At 53.1% G+C, this 18,854-nt stretch overlaps 1 protein-coding gene across 1 annotated transcript in view; it reads right to left on the bottom strand.

The window, feature by feature from the left end:
• MDGA2 (MAM domain containing glycosylphosphatidylinositol anchor 2) overlaps positions 1-8,540 on the bottom strand; it is a 186,493-nt gene extending 177,953 nt beyond the window's left edge. The window contains exon 1 of the mRNA XM_041458477.1: positions 8,324-8,540. Coding sequence (XP_041314411.1) covers positions 8,324-8,396 — 73 coding nt within the window. The 5' untranslated portion in view covers positions 8,397-8,540. The remainder of the gene's footprint in view (positions 1-8,323) is intronic.
• Positions 8,541-18,854: the final 10,314 nt, after the last annotated feature.

Here is an 18,854-nt window from a genome sequence, read left to right as displayed (position 1 = left end):
CAAGGCAGAGTAATTCCCAGCACGTTCCCACTTTTCCAGGTGATTTTTCTGACCACCTGGGATAACTCATGCAAGTCACAATTTATCCCAGAACCCCTTAGGTTCAACGTTAGAAATCCTAAATCAGCCTCATCCCAGAGAGCCCAAATCCCTTAAAATCTCTTTTTTCTCCCACATTTCCTGGAATTCACTCAATCCACATGGGATAACCTGGAAAAGCACATGGGATAACAATTCCAGAGGTAGCCCTGGGGGCAGAACACCCCTCCAGCCCCACAAAAGCTGCTTCAGGACCTTTACCCCCCAAAAAAAACCCCAAAAACGGAGCACAACAAGGAAATCCCCTCCCTGTTTTAATCTACTTGGAATTGAATTTCTTTTTCCAGGAAAACACTGGATTTTCCAAAACTCACCTGTGATAACTCTTGGAAATCTTAATTTACCCCAAAACCCACAATTTTGCCCATTACAGTCAACATCAGAAATCCTAAACCAGCCTCATCCCAGAGGCTCCAAATTCCTTCAAAATTTCTTTTTCTCCCTGGAATTCCATCAATCCATGTGGGATAACCCAGAGGCAGCCCTGGGAGCAGAACCCCCCTTCCAGCCCCACAAAAGCTGCTCCAGGAGCTTCGCTGGAACCCCACAGAAAAACCTGGAGAGCAACAAAGGAATTCCCTCCCTAATTTATTTAGAACTTCACATCCAGGAAAACCTTGGATTTCCCACCCACCTTTCCCTCCCCTCTCAGGCAAGTAAAGGATTTTAATAAAAAAATAAAAACTTACATTGGGAAAAGCAGGATAAATGGAGCAGCCAGCTGTACCAGCTCCTTCAAGGTGTTTTTTGGGAATTAAACCAAGCTCCCAGCTTTAAGTAATGGTCAGGATTAGTTCCAGGTTGGAGGAGTTTATAAAAAAAAGGGAGTGGGAGCAGCTCTGGTTGGTTAAGGAGGTGCTCCAGCTGTATCAAGTTGGGATAATTCCCATTTTTCTGCGTCTCATCCTACAGGAGGGACAGCTCAGAAAAAAAGGGAATGACATTGTTAAAGTAAAACAAATTCCAGCTTAAAACCTATCCCAAAATCTTCTGTGGCAGCATTCCCATATGGATTTGAGCCTTGCAGTGTAACACTTCCCTAATTTCTGGATTGCTCCATGCTCCATCAAAGCAGTGCTGAAAAATCAGGAAAATGGGACCGGAATCCAATATCCAGGGAGCAGAGTTTCCACTTCCAGGGAAAACAGCCTCCAATCCCGTGGTGATCCCAATTCCTGAACCTCCACTCCCCTGGAATATTCCCTTAATTCCTTACTCATATTCCAGAGGTGCAAATTCTCCCAGTTTTCAGCTCAGGGGGAAGCTGGAAGCTGCTGATGGAATATCTGGGATGGGATCCACGATGGAAGTGGATGGGATGCAGTGGGAATACGGGAAGGAACAACCCCCAGCCCATCCCTTTCCCTCCTTCCTCCTGCTCCTCACTCCCATTTTCCCTTTCCCAGCACAAAAAGCCATGGATGGCACAGCTGGGATGCCAAAAATCCCTTTTTTTCTTTTTTAATCCTATGGAAATCCAGGAATTTTTCAGGTATCCAGCTCCCTTTTTATCAAGGACTGTCATAAAGGGTGCAAATGGAAAAGGGGTGATATTTATGGGATAAAGGGATACCAAGGCAGGAGAGGCTGGATAAAATGATGTTGATATAAATATTCCATTATTTGGGAATTTCATCAGTTCCTCAGATTGGATCATCCTTCCCAAAAGGTTGGACTGGAATACAAACCATCCCAATTCCCTGCAGGCACATTCTAGCTCCCATCACTTCCCAAGGGTTCCCAGCTGAAAATCCTTGGGAAAATCCTTCACAAGGATCTCCCTGGTGCCAGAAATCCCAAGGAAAACCTCACACCCTCCCAGGGAGGGGAAATCCCTGCAGGATCCCTCTGGAAGCACCTGATTATCCCAGGACCATCCAGAGCCTGCCCAGCCACCCCAACAATCCCACACTGCCCATCCCTGGGAATATTTTCCAGGAATATTTTCCAAATATTCCTGGAATATTTTCCAAATATTTTCTGAAATATTTTCCAAATATTTCCTGGCCTCAGGAATGTGACACTTCCTGTATTCGGATCCCAGCACCATCTGGGGGAAGAACTTTTCCCTGAGATCCAACAAAAAATTCCTGTGAGGAATTTCAAGTGGTCCTTCAATATTCCATGGAAGGAGGAATCTCATGGACAGCCTGATCCCACATCTTGGGGAAAAATTCCTCATCCCAGAAGAGCCCAGATTCAAAATCTGTCTGGGAAGAGCCAAGCGAGTGCCCTCCATTCCCAGCTATTTTGGGAGAGGAGATTATTTCTGGAAAAGGCAGGAAATAATTCCTCTGGATCCAGACAGGGCTCGGAATTGGAAAGAGGGGCTATAAAAGGATCAAGGAGCAGATGGGGTGGGATTTGTCAGGAACTGAGGGAAGGGTGATGGAGCAGCAGCATCCCAAATATCCAGCATGTGATGGATCCAAAAATCCCCTTTCTCCAAAAAAAAAATTCCTTCCTAACTATGAAAAATATGGGAAATAAACAATTTTGTCCCTGAGCCCATCCAGGTCAGGGAGAGTGGGATTATCCCATCCCAAAGGGATTTTCCCACTGGAAGAAGGGGTTTCATGCAGGAGACCCCATTCCCTACAAGAATACTCCTGGATATAATCCATATAATAATCCTATATAATCCATACATGGACTGACAGGGATCAATCAGCCCTTCACTGGTGGGAATCCCTAAAAAAATTTGAGGAATGTGCAAGAACTGAACTTTAATCCTTTCTGTTTCATCCCAAACATCCAGCATGAGACCAGGCTCCCAAAATCCCCTTTCCCAAAAAACCAAAAAATCCTTCCCAGGTATAAAACCATGGGATATAAGTAACTTTTGTCCCTGAGCCCATCCAGGTTAGGGAGAGTGCTTCCCAAATCCCAGAGATTTTCCCACTGGAAGAGGGGGTTTAATGCAGGAGACCCCATTCCCTACAAGAATACTCCTGGATATAATCCATATAATAATCCTATGTAATCCATATATGGACTGACAGGGAACAATCAGCCCTTCACTGGCAGAAATCCCAAATAATTTTGAGGAATGTGGAAGACAGAACTGAACTTTAATCCTTTCTGTTTCATCCCAAATATCCATGAGACCGGACTCCCAAAATCCCTTTTCTTAAAAAAAAAGATAATCCTTCCCAGCTATAAAATATATGGGAAATAAACAATTTTGTCCCTGAGCCCATCAGGATCAGGGAGAGTGCTTCCCAAATCCCAAAGGGATTTTCCCACTGGAAGAAGGGGTTTCATGCAGGAGACCCCATTCCCTACAAGAATACTCCTGGATATTATGGACTATATAATGCATATAATCCTATATAATCCATGTATGGACTGACAGGGATCAATCAGCCCTTCACTGGCCAAAATCCCAAATACTTTTGAGGAATGTGGAAGGCAGAATGAACTCTAATTTCCATTTCCTTTTTCAGACTGCTCAGAATTTAACTGGATTTTGCTCTTCTGAGCCCCAGGAATTTTAATTTTTGGTGGTTTAAGACTTTTCCTTGCCAGATTCCCTCCAAATTTCCCTCCCATGGAATCAAAGGCAACGTTTTGACCCCGCAGCCCGTGGGAGGCAGGGCTGGGATGCAGCTCCCGGCATTCCAGGAGGATCCTTGGAGCTCTCCACACATCCCGGGATGCACCAAACCTCAGGGAAGTTTAGGCTCAGCTTAAATCCCACACATTTACCGAGTTTAAATCAGATCGAAACCTCAACATTCGCACCCTGAGCCCCAAATCACCGCCTGGGCCACAACCAACACCTGAACCCACAGAGTTCCCCCTCCCGGAATTCCAGAATTCCCAGTTCCTCCCATCCATGGGAGCAGAGTCCATCCCAACTCCTTGGCTATCCATGGATTCTTCCGCTCTCTGGGAGCTGAAGCTCATCCCAGAAATCCCCGTGAGGAGGAGGAGGAGGAGGAGATCCTAGTCCAGGGCTCAGGGAAGAGTTAAAATTCCCAAGGATCCGCAGGAGTCCTGGAGCAGGCGCGGGAGGAGCGCAGCTGCCCCTGCGGCAGCGCATAATTCCTGCCCTGTTCCCAGGGACGCTTCCCTGGCACAAAGTCGGGAATTGTGCGGGGTTAAAGCACCCCGGACAAGGCCGGCATTCACCCAGCCAGGCCGGCAGCGCCACGGAAATATCCCCCGTGGAAATATTCCCCGTGGAAGTACAATCCATGGAAATATCCTCCACTGGGACCGCGGGTCCAGAGCTTTCCCTGCCCGCTGATCCAGAGGTTTTCCCAACAAGGAGCCAGCACTTCTAATGAGCCAAACGCTCTCCCTCCCAGTGATTTTGTTTTCCCATCCCTCCCCTCATCCTTCCAATCCACTCCCTGGATCCGTAAAAATGTTGGGAAAGGCCACTCCCAGCTCCAAAGGCAGCGCTCCTTAATCCCTCCGGGATCGCAGCTCCGGGGAATTATCCCAGCATCACAAAGAGGCGGCCGCAGAGGTGGAAGATCTTTCCCAGATCTTTGCCAGATCATTCCCAGATCTTTCCCACCTCATTCCCTGATCTTTCCCAGACTTTTCCCTGATCTTTCCCAACACCATCTGCCCCTGCTTCAACCTCCCCCGGGCTCCAAGGAGCTCCAGCATCCCCCACTCCAGCTGGATCCCGGGAAAAAGGAGCAGCTCCAGGCTTTGGGATGCCCAATTCCAATTTTCTTTGGAAAAGCCGCAGCTGCAATGAGGGTTGAGGCCGTTGGATGACATTTGGTGCTTGGATCAACCAGGACAAGTTCCCTGGAATTTAACACCTTAAATACCTTCAATTCCAGGCATTTTGAACCAGCAATGGGAAAACACTTGGAAGCCTCATTATTCCCAATGGGAAAACTCCCGGAAGCCTCGTTCTTCCCAAGGCTTTTCCCAAAATTTTGCCCACCCAGATTTGGTGCAGAGCCTCAGGAAGGCTCTGACATTCCTGAGAATGGTCAACACTCATTCCACGAGTGATTCCAGGAGGAATTCCGAGCCATCCTGAGGTTCTCCACGGCTGCAGACGGGATGCTGAGCCCTGTTCCCTGCAGGAGCTGGCTTAAGGCAGTGTGGGGGTGGCACAGAGGGGTCCCTGTCACCCTCACACCCTTCCTGTGTCACACCTGGTGTTCCCAGGCATGGAAAACATCCGGGGGGGGCTGCTCTGCTTAATTCCAGCTGAAATCATGGAAAAATTCCTAAAATCTCTTCAAAGGAGTGGATAAACCCCAGCCCAGTGAGCCAGGGATCTCAGAGGGGGCTGCACCCCCTGTGTGACCCCCCATGGGATCAGTGGGATCCCACCCAGGGGATCCCACAGCAGGATCCCACCCAGGGGATCCCACAGCTGCTCCCAGATTCCTGTCACCACCTGGAATCAGCTTCCCTGGGTCAGGAAGTGTTGGCTTTGTCACTGGAGCCAGCCCTGCCAGGACTGTCACCCCACCAGAGCCTCACTCCAGCAAGGTCCCCCCCATTCCCAGGATTTTTCCAGCCCCCACCCTAGAGATGCTGGAAGTGCTCAGGCTCCAGGCTCCTGCCCAGGAATTCTCTGGGCTCTTCCTTACTCCACAGGGCACAAAATGGGACCCCAAGTCCCTGGTGAGCCCCCCCGGCCGAGGCAGCTCAGGAACAAACCCAAAAATCCTTCTCCACTCTCTCAAAATTCCCATTTTTTGCTGAGCAGCCTGAGCTGTTAAAAACTCTCCGTGCCCATGCTGGCCTCTTCGCTGAGCCATTTTTTCCCTCTGGAAATTGGAAGCTGGGTGAAAGGAGAGCCATGATGTCCCGAATCCCTACATTTTCTGCTTTATTAACAGCGCGACTCATGCAACATTGAAAGGGGAGGAAACGTGCACAGATCTTGAGTTGTTCTCGATCTTTGGCCAGGAAAACAGGGAGAGCTGAGGAATTGCACGAATTCCCAAGGATTTCAGCAGCTCTGCTCTCCCCCACCCCCTGAGGAAGCAGAGCTTGGGCTGGGCCTGCCCTGCTCCCAGTTCTCCCAGTTCCATGCTGGTTTCCCTTTAGGATCCCAGTTTTCCATCCCAGCTGTAGCATTCCAAGAGAACAGAGGGAAGTTGCGGAGGTGCTGCCCAGCCAAACCTGGAGTTTAAACGAACCCGGAATCAGCAAACGGGGGATTTATTTTGCATTTAAAGGCGGCGGAGCCGCTCTCGGGGTGGGCACGGGCGGTGCCGTGCCAGGCTCCGTGCCAGCACCTTCCCGCACCTCCGGAGCCACGGGAGCATCCAGGGCTGGAAAACAGCCTGGGAGAGCCGTGCCAAGGACAGGTGGGATGAGCCAGGGAGGAGCTGGGAGCAGCAGCCGGAGCCTGAGGGATGGGTCTGAGCCACCTGCAGGGCTGGGAATATCAACAGGGAGCAGGGATGGATTCCAGGCTGCTCCTTCCCTTCGCCACCTTCCTCACGGAGAGGCTCTGGAGCTGTGCCCGCTCCCAGAGGAGCACAGAAACGAGGAACAAGTGTTAACATGGCAAGACACCTCCCCGGCAGCACCACGCTCACAAGCAGAGCTGCCAGGCTCTGGAAATCTTCAAAAAAAAAAAAAAAAAAGGCCAAAAAACTTGTTAAAATCCCACAAACCGATTTTTCCAAAGCAACGAGATCCAGGCAGGTTCTCTCTCGCAGGCTGGGGCTCACTTTGGATAATCTGCAGGCTCCAGCCTTGCCATCCTCCTTTCCCAAAATGGCCCTACTGCACCGGGGGCTGCAGGCACACCCCAGGCTTGGAATTTTTTTTTTTTTTTTTTTGTCCACATTCTCGAGCCGACCTTCAGCAGCCGATGAAAGCACCCAAATTCCCGGGGCACCGCTCTCGAGCACAAAGGACGGCTGAGCTCACAGCGCCCAGCTCTCAGCCTAAATCAGGAGGAGGAAGCGGCAGCAGCAAAGTCTGACTCCGAGCCCCACAGCCCGGAGCTGAGCCCGCATCTCCTCCCTCCAGCCCCCACCTCGCTGCTCCTGAACAAGCCCTCTCCTATTCACGGCAGCCGCTGCTCTTCCAGAGCATCCAACAATATGTGCCTGTGTGCCGGGGGAGGCAGGGAGCCGCTGCCAGAGCGAGATCCGCACCAGCCGCGCAGCCCCCGCCAGCCGAGCCCCTCTGGCATCCGCGGTCACGTCCAAATTTTGCAAATTTAAGGAAGAAAATTTTTTAAAAAAAGGGGGGGGTGCGGGTGAGTCTCTAAGTGAGGCTCCCTTCCCGGTGGGAAGCGAATATGGGAGTGCGGGAGCGGACGGGCTCGGAGGAGGCAATGTCACACGAAGCATTTACTGGGAGATTCGTGAATCTCCTTCCTCAGCCCCGGGTGCCAGAGCTGCCGGCAGCACCGCACCGCCGCCGAGCCGCTTACATAACCCCCCCGCCCGGCCGGGCAGCACCGGGAGCGGGGCATCGTTAGGAACGGGGTGTCACGGGGAACGGGGCAGCACCGGGAACGGGGTATCACCGGGAATAGGACAGCACCGGGACCGGGGCATCACCGGGAATGGGGCATCACTGGGAACGGGGCATCACCGGGAACGGGGCAGCACCGGGATCGGGGTATCACCGGGAATGGGGCAGCACCGGGAACGGGGCATTGCCCGGAACAGAGCATCACCGGGAACGAGGCATCGCCGGGAACGGGGCATCGTCACAACCGGGGCATCACCGGGAATGGGGCAGCACCGGGAACGGGGCATAGCCACAACCGGGGCATCTCAGAACCGGGGCATCATTGGGTCTGGGACATCACCGGAACCGGAGCATCGCTGGCACCGAAGCATTACCACTGCCAGGGCATCACCGGGACCGGCCACACCGCGGCCAGGGCATCGCCAGAACCGGAGCATCACCGGCACCGAGGCACCACCGCGGCCAAGGCAGGGCCAGAGATGGGGCACACACCGGGCAGCATCCCGGCCGCGCAGTCCGGCTCTCCCCGCCGCTGGGCTCCGGGCAGCGCCGAGCCGGGGCCACCTCGAGGACGCGGGGGCTCGGGGGAAGCAACAAGACCGCGGCCCCAGCGCGGAGCGGGCGATGCCGCCGGTGATGTGCAAGTCACGGGCGGGGGGCAGCGGGGCCGGGGCAGCGGAGCCGCCCCCCGCGGGGTCCGCGCGCCCCCGGCGGAGCCCCGGGAAGTTTGCGGCGCCTTCGCCCCGCCCTTCCGCCCCGGCGACAGTCGCGACAAGGTCACGCGGCGCCCCGGACTCACCGTACACCCCTTGGCCGGAGCTGCCCTCCAGCAGAACCGTCAGCAGCCCCAGCAGCCCGATCGCTACATCCATCTTCACGTGAGCATCCACATATCCAGCCCGGCGGGGCGGGGGGGGGCAGCGCAGCGCCCGCCGGAGCCCCGCGCTCCGCTGCGGCCGAGCCGCGCACGCCCGCGCAGGCAGGGCGGCGGGGGCAGGCGGCGGGCACCGCGCCGGTCCTCCTCCTCCTCCTCCTTCCTCCTCCGCCTCCGCCTCCTCCTCCTCCTCCTCCCGCTGCGCAGCGGGAGCGGCGCGGGGCGAGCCCCGCTCAGAGCGAGCCCCCGGCAGCGGCAGCCCCCGCACCCCCTCCGGGCCGCGGGCCCATGGCGGGGGCGGCGCGGGGCTCCCGCGGCCGCGCTGGGTGCGGGTGCGCTGCTGTGCGAGCGCGGGGGAGCGGGCGCGAGTGGCGGCGGCGGGGCCGTCACGTTGTGCTATACGTGCGGGGCCGGCAGCCGCAGCCCGGCGACGTCAAAGCTGCGTGGCTGCTGCTGCTGCTGCTGAGCGCCTTCCTCCGCCTCCTCCTCCTCCTCCGCCGCCGCCGCCCCCCGTGGCCCCGCGGCTCCGCCGCCGGCGCCGCCGGGCGCGCGTGGCCGCGGGATGCGCGGTGTGGCCGCGCCGCTCCGGGATGCGCGCAGCGCTGGGACCCGCGTGGAGCCGGTGCGTGGGGCTCTGGCCCGCTCTGGCCCGGGTGCGCGGAGCGCTGTGAGCCGGGATGCTCGGCGCCGTGCGGCTCGTACGGAGCAGGGCTGCGCGGGGCGTCCCGCTCTGTCCCGGGTCCCGCTCTGTCCCGGGTCCTGCTCTGTCCCAGGTCCCACTCTGTCCCGGGATGCGCGGCACGGCCCCGCTGTGTCCCGAGTCCCGCTCTGTCCCGGGTTCCGCTCTGTCCCGGGTCCGCTCTGTCCCGAGTCCCACTCTGTCCCAGGATGCGCGGCATGGCCCTGCTCTGTCCCGGGATGAGCGGTGCGGTCCCGCTCTGTCCCGGGCCCCGCTCTGTCCCGGGATGAGCGGGCGGTTCCGCTCTGTCCCGGGATGCGCGGTGCGGTGCGGTGCGGTGCGGTGCGGACGGTGAGGGGCGCCCTGAGCCCGCGCTGCGCTCCCGGCCCGAGGGTCCGTCCCGGGCTCTGAGCCCGCTGTCCCCCGGTGTCCCCCGTTCCACCCCGCTCCCTCCCTGCCCGGTGCAGCGGCACCCCCGGGCTCAGACCCCGCTGCTTCCCCAGCCCCGGTGGGTTAAACCCCTGTGCGTGCTCCAGGCTGTGTCCCAGGGCACGGGGCTGTCACCACCCCGGAGTGACGGAGGGGCGCAGGGAGGTGACAAGGCCGCTGCTCTCTGCCTCTGAGCCAGCTGAGGCACCTCAGCCCTGGGGTTTTATCGGGTTATTCCCCCTTTAGGAATCTCAAATACTTGAGATCCCTGACTGGCTCCCAGCCCCTTCCCAGCTTCCTGATGTCCCTACATTTGTTCTGGTCAAAGTCTCTTCTCTCCAATTCCTCAGAACAAACCAAGGATTTTTATGGAAAAGGCTGCCCCTGTCTTCCCTTTTTCCTGGATTACTCCAAGGATTGCCCCAAACCCGTGGGCACCTTGGGCACTGATGCAGCTCCTCTGCCTGCACCAATAAGGATTTGTGCTCCAGGCCAGGACAGTGACAGTGCTCTGGAAGGGACAATTGCACTGTCAGGGTTTTTGTCACCCCACAGGACGCTGCTAACAAGGCTGGGACTCTTCCCGAGCTCTCCTGACAGGAGCTGAGCCTTTCCATCACTTCCATGAGATGATCCAGCGCGTTGCTCTGCTGTGCTTCCACCCCCAAAAGGCTCAGGGCACCCAATCCATCACTGGGATTCCAACAGGGAGCTGAATTCTGTCCCAGCTGGGTCTGTTCCCTATTCCCAGCCTGGTGAGAACGTGGGAAGTGGGAGAAGGGATGGGTGCAGCCCTTCCCTGTGCCATTCCCATGCCCCCAGAGCTCAGGCTGGCACCCAGCAGTGGCCACAGGGCGCTGAGGGTGACGCTGAGGTGGCCCCGTGGCTGTGCTCGCCCCCAGAGCTCAGGCTGGCACCCAGCAGTGGCCACAGGGTGCTGAAATCCCGTGTCCCCCTCAGGGGACCCTGTCCTCTGCCATTCCAGACGCTCTCCCTGCCTCTGGCTGCACCCCATCCCCCTCACTGCTTGGTCTCCTCCCTGAAGGGGCTCTCAGGTGGCTTCTCCGAGCACATCTGATGCTCCTTTTTCTCCGGATTTCAATTCCAAGGAGAATCTGGGGACATCTCCGGAGGCTGCACTCCCAGCGTGACCTTCAGCTCATCACCTTCAACCTTCTACTGCCTTTTGGCTTTTTTCTACCTTCAGCCCCTCCTTTTTCCCCTTTCCCCTCTTTTCCTGCCACACCTGTGCCCTCAGTGCAACATCTGGGCCACATCTGGGCTGTGCCCATCACATCCCAGAGCTCTGCTCCCTTCCCAGGGATTTTTTCCCGGTTTTTCTTTCTTATTCCTCCATCCAACCACCCCACAGCACAAATGTGGCCACGCTCCAAAATTTTTTTGACCTCTGTGAGTGTTTTCCTCGCCCGTAAAGCTCCATCCAGGGCAGATTTGGGAGGAAAAGCTGGAATTCCTCACATGGAAATGGTGGGAGAAGTGCCACATTCCCTTTTGGCTGCCCTGAATGTTGAACACTGAGAACACTTTAAAGAGCTGGGCCTTTCTCTCCCTATTTCCCATGGTTAATTCCAAGTTCTTCCTAGCACAGCCAGATGTTCTTGGATCCTGAAGGCTGGAATCATTCCCTGGCTGGAACGGCCCTTAGGAGGGATGCTGTTAGCGGGTTGTTAGCACACCACTGACAGCATTCCTTGGAAGTTCAGCCTTTGGCGCTGCAGAGGAGGAAACCTCACCAAAAAAAAATCACTTGGAGTTGGGGAAAATAATTCCCAGTCTGAATTTAAGCAGGTGCACAAATCCCTGTGGGGTAAGAGCCCAAATTACTTCCATCTGAAGTGGATTTTTTTTTTAAATATTTGCTTTTAAAAGTTTAAATATTGCTACTACTGCTGAGATTTGCTTGAGGATGTTCAGCTGTGATCCCAAATCCAGGAATCTCTCTGGACAGGGAGGAGAAAGGAGGAATTAAAAGAACTCACCGAGCCAGAGCTGATTTTCCTGCGTGTCCCAAATCACTTTCTATGATGTTAAATATGGAGTTGCTCCCTGCTGGAATAATTTAACTGGGAATTGTGACATTCAGATGGTCCCAGGAGAAGGACTGGGGTTTGTGGTCGGGCTCCAGCATCTCCAGAACTTTTGGGAAAACATTTCCCAAAGAGTGGGAAATGGAGAGCCTGCAAACCCCCCCTTGGCTGCACTTCACCGGGAATTCTCACGAGGCTCCTCCAGCACTTTAACCCCAAAACAAATCCCCACTTTTGTCCCTGCTCCCAAATCCATGAGATTTCTCCTCTTACTCAGCCAAGTGTGTCCAGAGGACACCTCGGATGGATCCACGGGGAAAGGAGGTGGGAGAGCAGCAGGTGAAGATTCCCAGGTCCTGGATCTGGATTGGGAATCCCCTAGAGGGAATCAGGAGATTTGGGATTCATCCACGCCTCGCAGAGATGCAGCCAGAGACTCCTTGGGTGTCTTGGTCACAGGCAAGATGAGCTCTCCAAACTCACAATAAAAGTTGATTTTCAAAAAAATCCTGGAATTTTTTGCCATTCCTCCATGCACGAGGAAGAATGGAGTGGTTCCAGTGGGATTTCCTTTTATTCAGGGAAATAAACTCACTTTGGTTGCATTATTCCGAAAATTCCCAAATTTCATTTCATATTGCAACAGGGGCAGCTTCACCAGCAAGAGTGGTGTGCGTTCATAATTTCATTTACCTTCACAAGAATTCCCTTTTTCCCTGATTTTCCTGATGATAATGCACAAGACACTCGTTATTTTTGGAATGCCAGCCATCCTGGAGTTATCCTTGTCCACTCCTTGTTTGTCCAACAGCCAACCCTTGGGAAGGAGCACATTTTTCATGTGGTTTCTTGATGATTTCCAGGATGGAAAATTCAAATTTTGATGCCATCGTTGTGGCCACCCAATGGATTGAGCAGCCTCGTTTGTCACTGGTTAATTAAATGTGACCCATTTCTGTGAGCACCAGGTTGTTCTTGATTTATAAAAGGGAAAAATGAAAATATTTGTAGCAGGCATTGGATTTGCTTTTAACTGCTTCATTTTAGCCATCCCTCACATTCCAAGGGTTGTCCAGTGGGTGAGCACAGCTGGAATGGTTTGGTCCATCAGAATATCAGGGTTGGTTGTTGTCTTGGTTTGAAAAGCCAAGTGTGTGCTGAGGAAGGCAGGATCCTCCCCTGAAATGGAAAATGTAAAACCCCTTCCCTCTGAATTATTGTAAATTTGAAATTAAAGGGCTCTTGCAGGATCCTCCCTTGAAATGGAAAATGTAAAACCCCTTCCCTCTGAATTATTGTAATTTTGAAATTAAGGGAGTCTCAGGCAAAGAGATGGGAGCAGGAAAAAGAGTTCTTTATTAGGAAAATTAAAAATTAAATAGTACAAAATAAAGAAAACAAAGCACTGCCAGAGTCAGTTTAGGAGCTGAGCCCTGTGGTCAGGGTGGTGGCACAGTCCCATCCCATGGGGGCTCAGCCCTCCTGCAGTGCCAGCTGTGCTTCTGCTGGAGCAGGGATCCTGCACAAGGGGGGAGTTTTCCTCTGGAGCTCCAGGGCTGCTGGAGATGGGCCTGCTCTTCCTCTGGGAATGCAGGGCAGGAGAAAGCTGCTCCTCTGGGAATACAGGGCAGGAGAAAGCTGCTCCTCTGGGAATGCAGGGCAGGAGAAAGCTGCTCCCAAGGGAATGCAGGGCAGGAGAAAACTGCTCCTCTGGGAATGCAGGGCAGAAGAAAGCTGCTTCTCTGGGAATGCAGGGGGCAAAGGCTGCTGTGCTGTTCCAGGCTCAGATTGTATCCAGGTAGGAATGCTTGGCTCCTCCCCTGGGTGGAGCATCTCCCATGGGATGCTGGAATTTGATCAGCCCTGCAGGGACACTCCCTGGCCATGGACAGCAGAGATCTCCTGGAGGGAGGATTGGCTGTGGGAGAGATAAAGAAAAAACTGCCCCATGGACAGAGAGAGCTGCCCAGCTCTGACAGAGGGGACAGAACACACAGCCCAGGCACATTTTGCGTTTCCAACCTAAGAAAGGGATAAAGCCCCTTGGATCCCAAGGATTTCACCCACAGCCCTTCCCTATGGGATGCCGTGGCAGCCTTATCCCTGAGTGTGCTCTCCTCCCCTCAGCCAGGAGGAGCCATTGGAATTCTCAGATCCAGAGGATTGTGCAGAGGTGTGGAGGGAACAAATTGCAGGTAAATGAAACCAACTTTAAACTTAATCGCAGAAAAATCAAATCAGTCTGAATTAGCCTTACCCAAATAACAAAAATTCCGGGGTTTTAATGCTTCCCACATTCCAGCAGCCATTTCTTCCAGGAACTCTTGGACAGCTTTTCCATTTTACCCAGCACCAATCAGAAGCAAATTATTTTCTCTCTCCCTGTTGGGAGCAAGTCCACAAATAATTGAGGTTTGACTGAAGGAGACCATTAAGCACCATTAAAATCCTGAGTAATTCCATGGTGTGGGTGAGTTCTGTGGTGCTGCATTCCCTCCTTTTTCCAACTTCCAATAAAAACAAAGGGAAAACTCAGTAATTTCACTTGGTCTCGTAATTCTGATGGATTTGGGGTGTGTTTAGAGTGGGAACAAATTATAGATAATTAACAAATCATCCCAGAAGGAGGTGGGGAAGCACTGAAAAAGGGAAATTGTGAATTCCCCATTCCTGGAAGTGTCCTGGAAGGGCTTGGAGCAACCTGGGATAGTGAAAGGTGTCCCAGAGGGTGGAATAAGAAGAGTTTTAAGATCCCTCCCATCCCAAACCATTCCAAAAATCCCATTGTCTGAAACGTTTTATGGAACTTTTCCTTTTCTCACCGATTTTTCCCTTTCAAACCAGCAGAGGAACAAATCAGGAGCCCAAACACTAAATCCTCTCCTTTAGGCCAGCACAGGCTCTTCCCAACTTTATTCCCAGCCCTTGGATTTCAGTCCATCCCAGTGAGGTTTTCCCTTTTTGGGGCAGATGCTGGGATTTCAAATCACCACCAAAGACCCATTTTAAGTGGCCCCAGCTCCCCCAAAGCTTCCAGCAGCCTCTGCCTCGTGCTTTTCCTGCTCTCCTGATGAGCTGGAGTTTGTCCTGGAAATCCGAACCATTTTTAGGGCCAAGCCTCGTCAGGATGGAGTTTTGGGATAATAAATAACAGACAGACCCGTTAACTACACCAGTTTTCCTCAGTGGTGCAGTTCAAATCTCAGAATTATTATAAATTACACCAAACCTCCTTCCAGCCCAGCTCTGCTCCCCAGGATTGCTTGGGATTGAGAGGAATCCTCCTGATGTCCAAACATTTACATGGATGAAACAATTTGTGCTGCTGGCGGGATATACACAGCTCCAAGGCCAAGCTTAATGTTAGGCTGTGCCTTAGGCTGGCTCTCCCTGTGGGGCTTCCCCTTTTTTCCAGATCAAAACATCCCAGGATAATGTCAGGGAATGGTCTGTGGGATGTTTAGTGGCTGGAATTTGTTGTGTGGGTTATTGCTGTGGATGCAGGAATTCAGGATTCAGGTTTTTCAGGAATGGCTGAGAAAGGGGACTCGGAGCCAAACCACTGGGAGCGCCCAGGAAAATCATGGAATATCTGGGGTTGGAAGGGGCCTGGGATTCCATCCATGAGAGGGGCAGAGGGGACCTTCTGGCTCTGACAACTCCCTTGTCCTGGTGCTGGCTGTCCATGTAAAAATTCCCACTTCCTCCTTTGTAGAAGTGGGGTCGGGCTCTGCTCCAGGGAACAGGGACAGGAGCAGAGGGAACGGCCTCAGGCTGGGCCAGGGCAGCTCAGGGTGGGCACAGCAGGAATTTCCCCATGGAAAGGGTGGTTCTTGCTGATTCCAGAGCTGAAAACCAGCAGCAGATCCAAGAGTTCCTGTGGGGCTGGGCGTGGGGTGGCCACAAGGGACATTCATATTCCATGGAATCATGGAATGGTTTGGGATGGAAGGGAGCTTGAAGATCATTTCATCAAGCCTCTGCCATGGCAGGGACACCTCCCACTGTCCCAGGCTGCTCCAGGCTGGCCTTGGGCACTGCCAGGGATCCAGGGGCAGCCACAGCTGCTCTGGGAATTCCATCCCAGCCCCTCCCTCCCCTCCCAGCCAGGAATTCCTTCCCAATACCCCATCTAGCCCAGACTCTTTTAGTTTAAATCATTCCCCCTTTTTGCTATCACTCCATGCCCATGGAAAATTCCCTCTCCATCATTTTTATAACTCCTGGAAGGCCTCAATGTCCTCAGAGTCCCTTTCACCCCCCAACACCTGCCTGGAGCTGGGTTATGGAACCACAGAATCCCACTTTGGCTTGGATGGGCCTTTGGAGCCCATCTCATTCCAAAGGCTGCCACAGAAGGATGGGATTGTTCAGGATTTGGCTCCTGACCACGGTGCTGCTGTTCCTCAGCAGGGTGTGGATGTTCCTGTTCCTGCTTCTGTGTGTTCTCCCCCAGCTCTGGCTGCAAAACTCAGCCCTGTGGTGTCAAATAATCAAAACTAACTCGTGCCCTGCTGTGCCAACATTCCCTGGCATGGGAACAGCGAATCCCTGGGGAGAATGAGGAAGAAATGGGTCAGTTTTAATTAACCAGTGACAAACGAGGCTGCTCAATCCATTGGGTGGCCACAACGATGGCATCAAAATTTGAATTTTCCATCCTGGAAATCATCAAGAAACCACATGAAAAATGTGCTCCTTCCCAAGGGTTGGCTGTTGGACAAACAAGGAGTGGACAAGGATAACTCCAGGATGGCTGGCATTCCAAAAATAACGAGTGTCTTGTGCATTATCATCAGGAAAATCAGGGAAAAAGGGAATTCTTGTGAAGGTAAATGAAATTATGAACGCACACCACTCTTGCTGGTGAAGCTGCCCCTGTTGCAGTATGGAAATGAAGCTTGGGAATTCTTTGGAATAAGGCAACCAAAGTGAGTTTATTTCCCTGAATAAAAGGAAATCCCACTGGAACCACTCCATTCTCCATAACTTGGGGGGAAACAATTAAATTGTTCCTGGAGCTCCTCACTGCAGCCACTCCACATTAAACACGGGGTGGATTTTATCAGCAGGGGACATTTCTACAGGCATGGAATTTCTTTGGAGTGGCCATGGGCCAGGGGATCCAGCACCACCCAATCCTGCTTTGCTTCCCAACCCCAAATCCATGCAGGAACCAGTTCCCCTTCCACTGTGATTAAGGATGAAAAGTAATATCTTCATTTGAATCCACTTCTGAGTGGAGCCGATGGGATGCTGGGAGTTTCCTCCTAGATTACGTGGGATGGAACCTCCTGGGAAGGCTCTAAAGGATCAGTCTCACACTTCCCAGGAAGCTGGAGAGGAACAAATTAAATTTTCCCTGGGCTGTTGCACTGTGAGTGTCACTGATGATTGCTGGCTGTGGGCAGGGGGCTTAGAGGTGTCTGGGGAAGTGTTATTGAAATTCCAGCAGGGTGGACTCTCTGCAGTTGGATTAGGATTTGGAGTATTCCCAACTGAGGTGGTGTAAGGTGTGAGGGTGATGAGGCCCTGGGATAGGTTCCCAGAGAATTATGGAATCTCTGAGGTTGGAAAAGCCCTCCCAGCATTAAGACTGGAAAAGTTCATCCAGCCTTGTCCCCAGCACTGCCAAGGCCACCACTGCCCCATGTCCCCAAGTGCCACATTCACATGGATTTAAATCCCTCCAGGCATGAAGACTCCACCCTGTACCTGTGACAGGGCTGGACAACAAATTTAGGGAAGACATTTTCCCAAATATCCAATCTAAACCTCACGGAATCATTGAGGTTGGAAAAGCCCCCAGGATTGTTGATGTCAACCTGTGCTCGATGCCCACCCTGTCCCCAGGCCAGAGCTCTCAGTGCCACCTCCAGGAATTCCTGGCACACCTCCAGGGATGGGCACTCCAAAGCTCCCTGGGCAGTGCCAAGGCCTGAGCACCCTTTCCATGGGGAAATTCCTGCTGTGCCCACCCTGAGCTGCCCTGGCCCAGCCTGAGGCCGTTCCCTCTGCTCCTGTCCCTGTTCCCTGGAGCACAGCCCGACCCCCCCGGCTGTCCCCTCCTGGCAGGAGCTGTGCAGAGCCACAAGGGCCCCCTGAGCCTCCTGTGCTCCAGGCTCAGCCCCTTCCCAGCTCCCTCTGGAGTTTTCCAGCCCTTTCCCAGCTCCCTCAGCTGCTCCTGGAGTTCCATGGTGACCTCACTGCCTTCTGCTCATCCCTTGTCTGTCCCACCACAAAGGGACAAACACCGAGTGTGGCCCCACCTTGACAACCAAGGCCAGTGACCATCCCAGCACTCTGAACCCAATTATTTGTCCTGATCCAGACCAGTGGTCTGAAATGGAGTGGAATTTGGGATCAGGTGCATTTGGAGGAGTAGTGGGGGTGAAATCAACGGGAAGGTCCCCTGGCTCTTACACGGGGTTGTAATTGTATAATAAGCACCGAGTTTGCTGCAAAATCTGCCTTTTAATTTCTCTCCAGTTTATGAGGCACTTCACACACCTGCCTAATAATTTGAACAATAATAGCTCACGGCGACGAGATTTGCAGGTGAATTCCAGACATTAATTGCTCCTTTTTCATCTCTTTTCAGCCAAGGTGTTTTTCTATTCCTGTTCCAGATGAGTCAGTCTTTTCCTTCTCCTTTTTGAAGCCTCTTTCTAATCTGTGCAAGCTGGGCTCGAAAGGGAAACCTGTTTCAGTTCAGCTTGGGTGACAACGAGCTCCATTTGGAGCATCCTTTGCCTCATTTCCCCGTTTTTCCAATGGGATGAGCAGGGAGGAGCAGCCCGTGATGGACGTTCTCAGTGTCGGTGTGAAGGGGATTTTGGATTTTTGCAACCACCAATTTTCCTGGAGAAACTGGGGAAGGAATTGGTGGTAGATGTATGGAGAGCCAGGGATATGGAATGCTCATGGAGTTGCTCCTGCAAGGAAATACCCAATAAATTAAAATATCAAATATCCTCACAATCCTTTTGACATTCCATCCAAATTTCTGCATTTTGAGGGCAATGCAGATTTGGCCACTTCATTAACAATCTATCAATTATTTATCTAATTCCTGTATTATTCATAAAGCAGAAAAATAAAGAGGATTTCCCTCCTGAAATGCACAAGTGGGAGTAGAAAGAAGGAAAAAATCTTCTCCCATACAATAATTATTTGAGGATAATTATGGAATTTTAAAGATCACATTTCACATGGGTCAACTCTTCATTGCACGAGAGATGGTTTGGGTTATTTTCACTCGGAACTGGGAGTTTCCACCCAGTTGCTGGGATGAAAGGGT

Source organism: Pyrgilauda ruficollis, unplaced genomic scaffold, assembly GCF_017590135.1.
Source record: "Pyrgilauda ruficollis isolate IOZ18807 unplaced genomic scaffold, ASM1759013v1 scaffold129, whole genome shotgun sequence".
NCBI lineage: Eukaryota > Metazoa > Chordata > Aves > Passeriformes > Passeridae > Pyrgilauda > Pyrgilauda ruficollis.
This window is presented reverse-complemented; position numbering and strand designations above follow the sequence as displayed.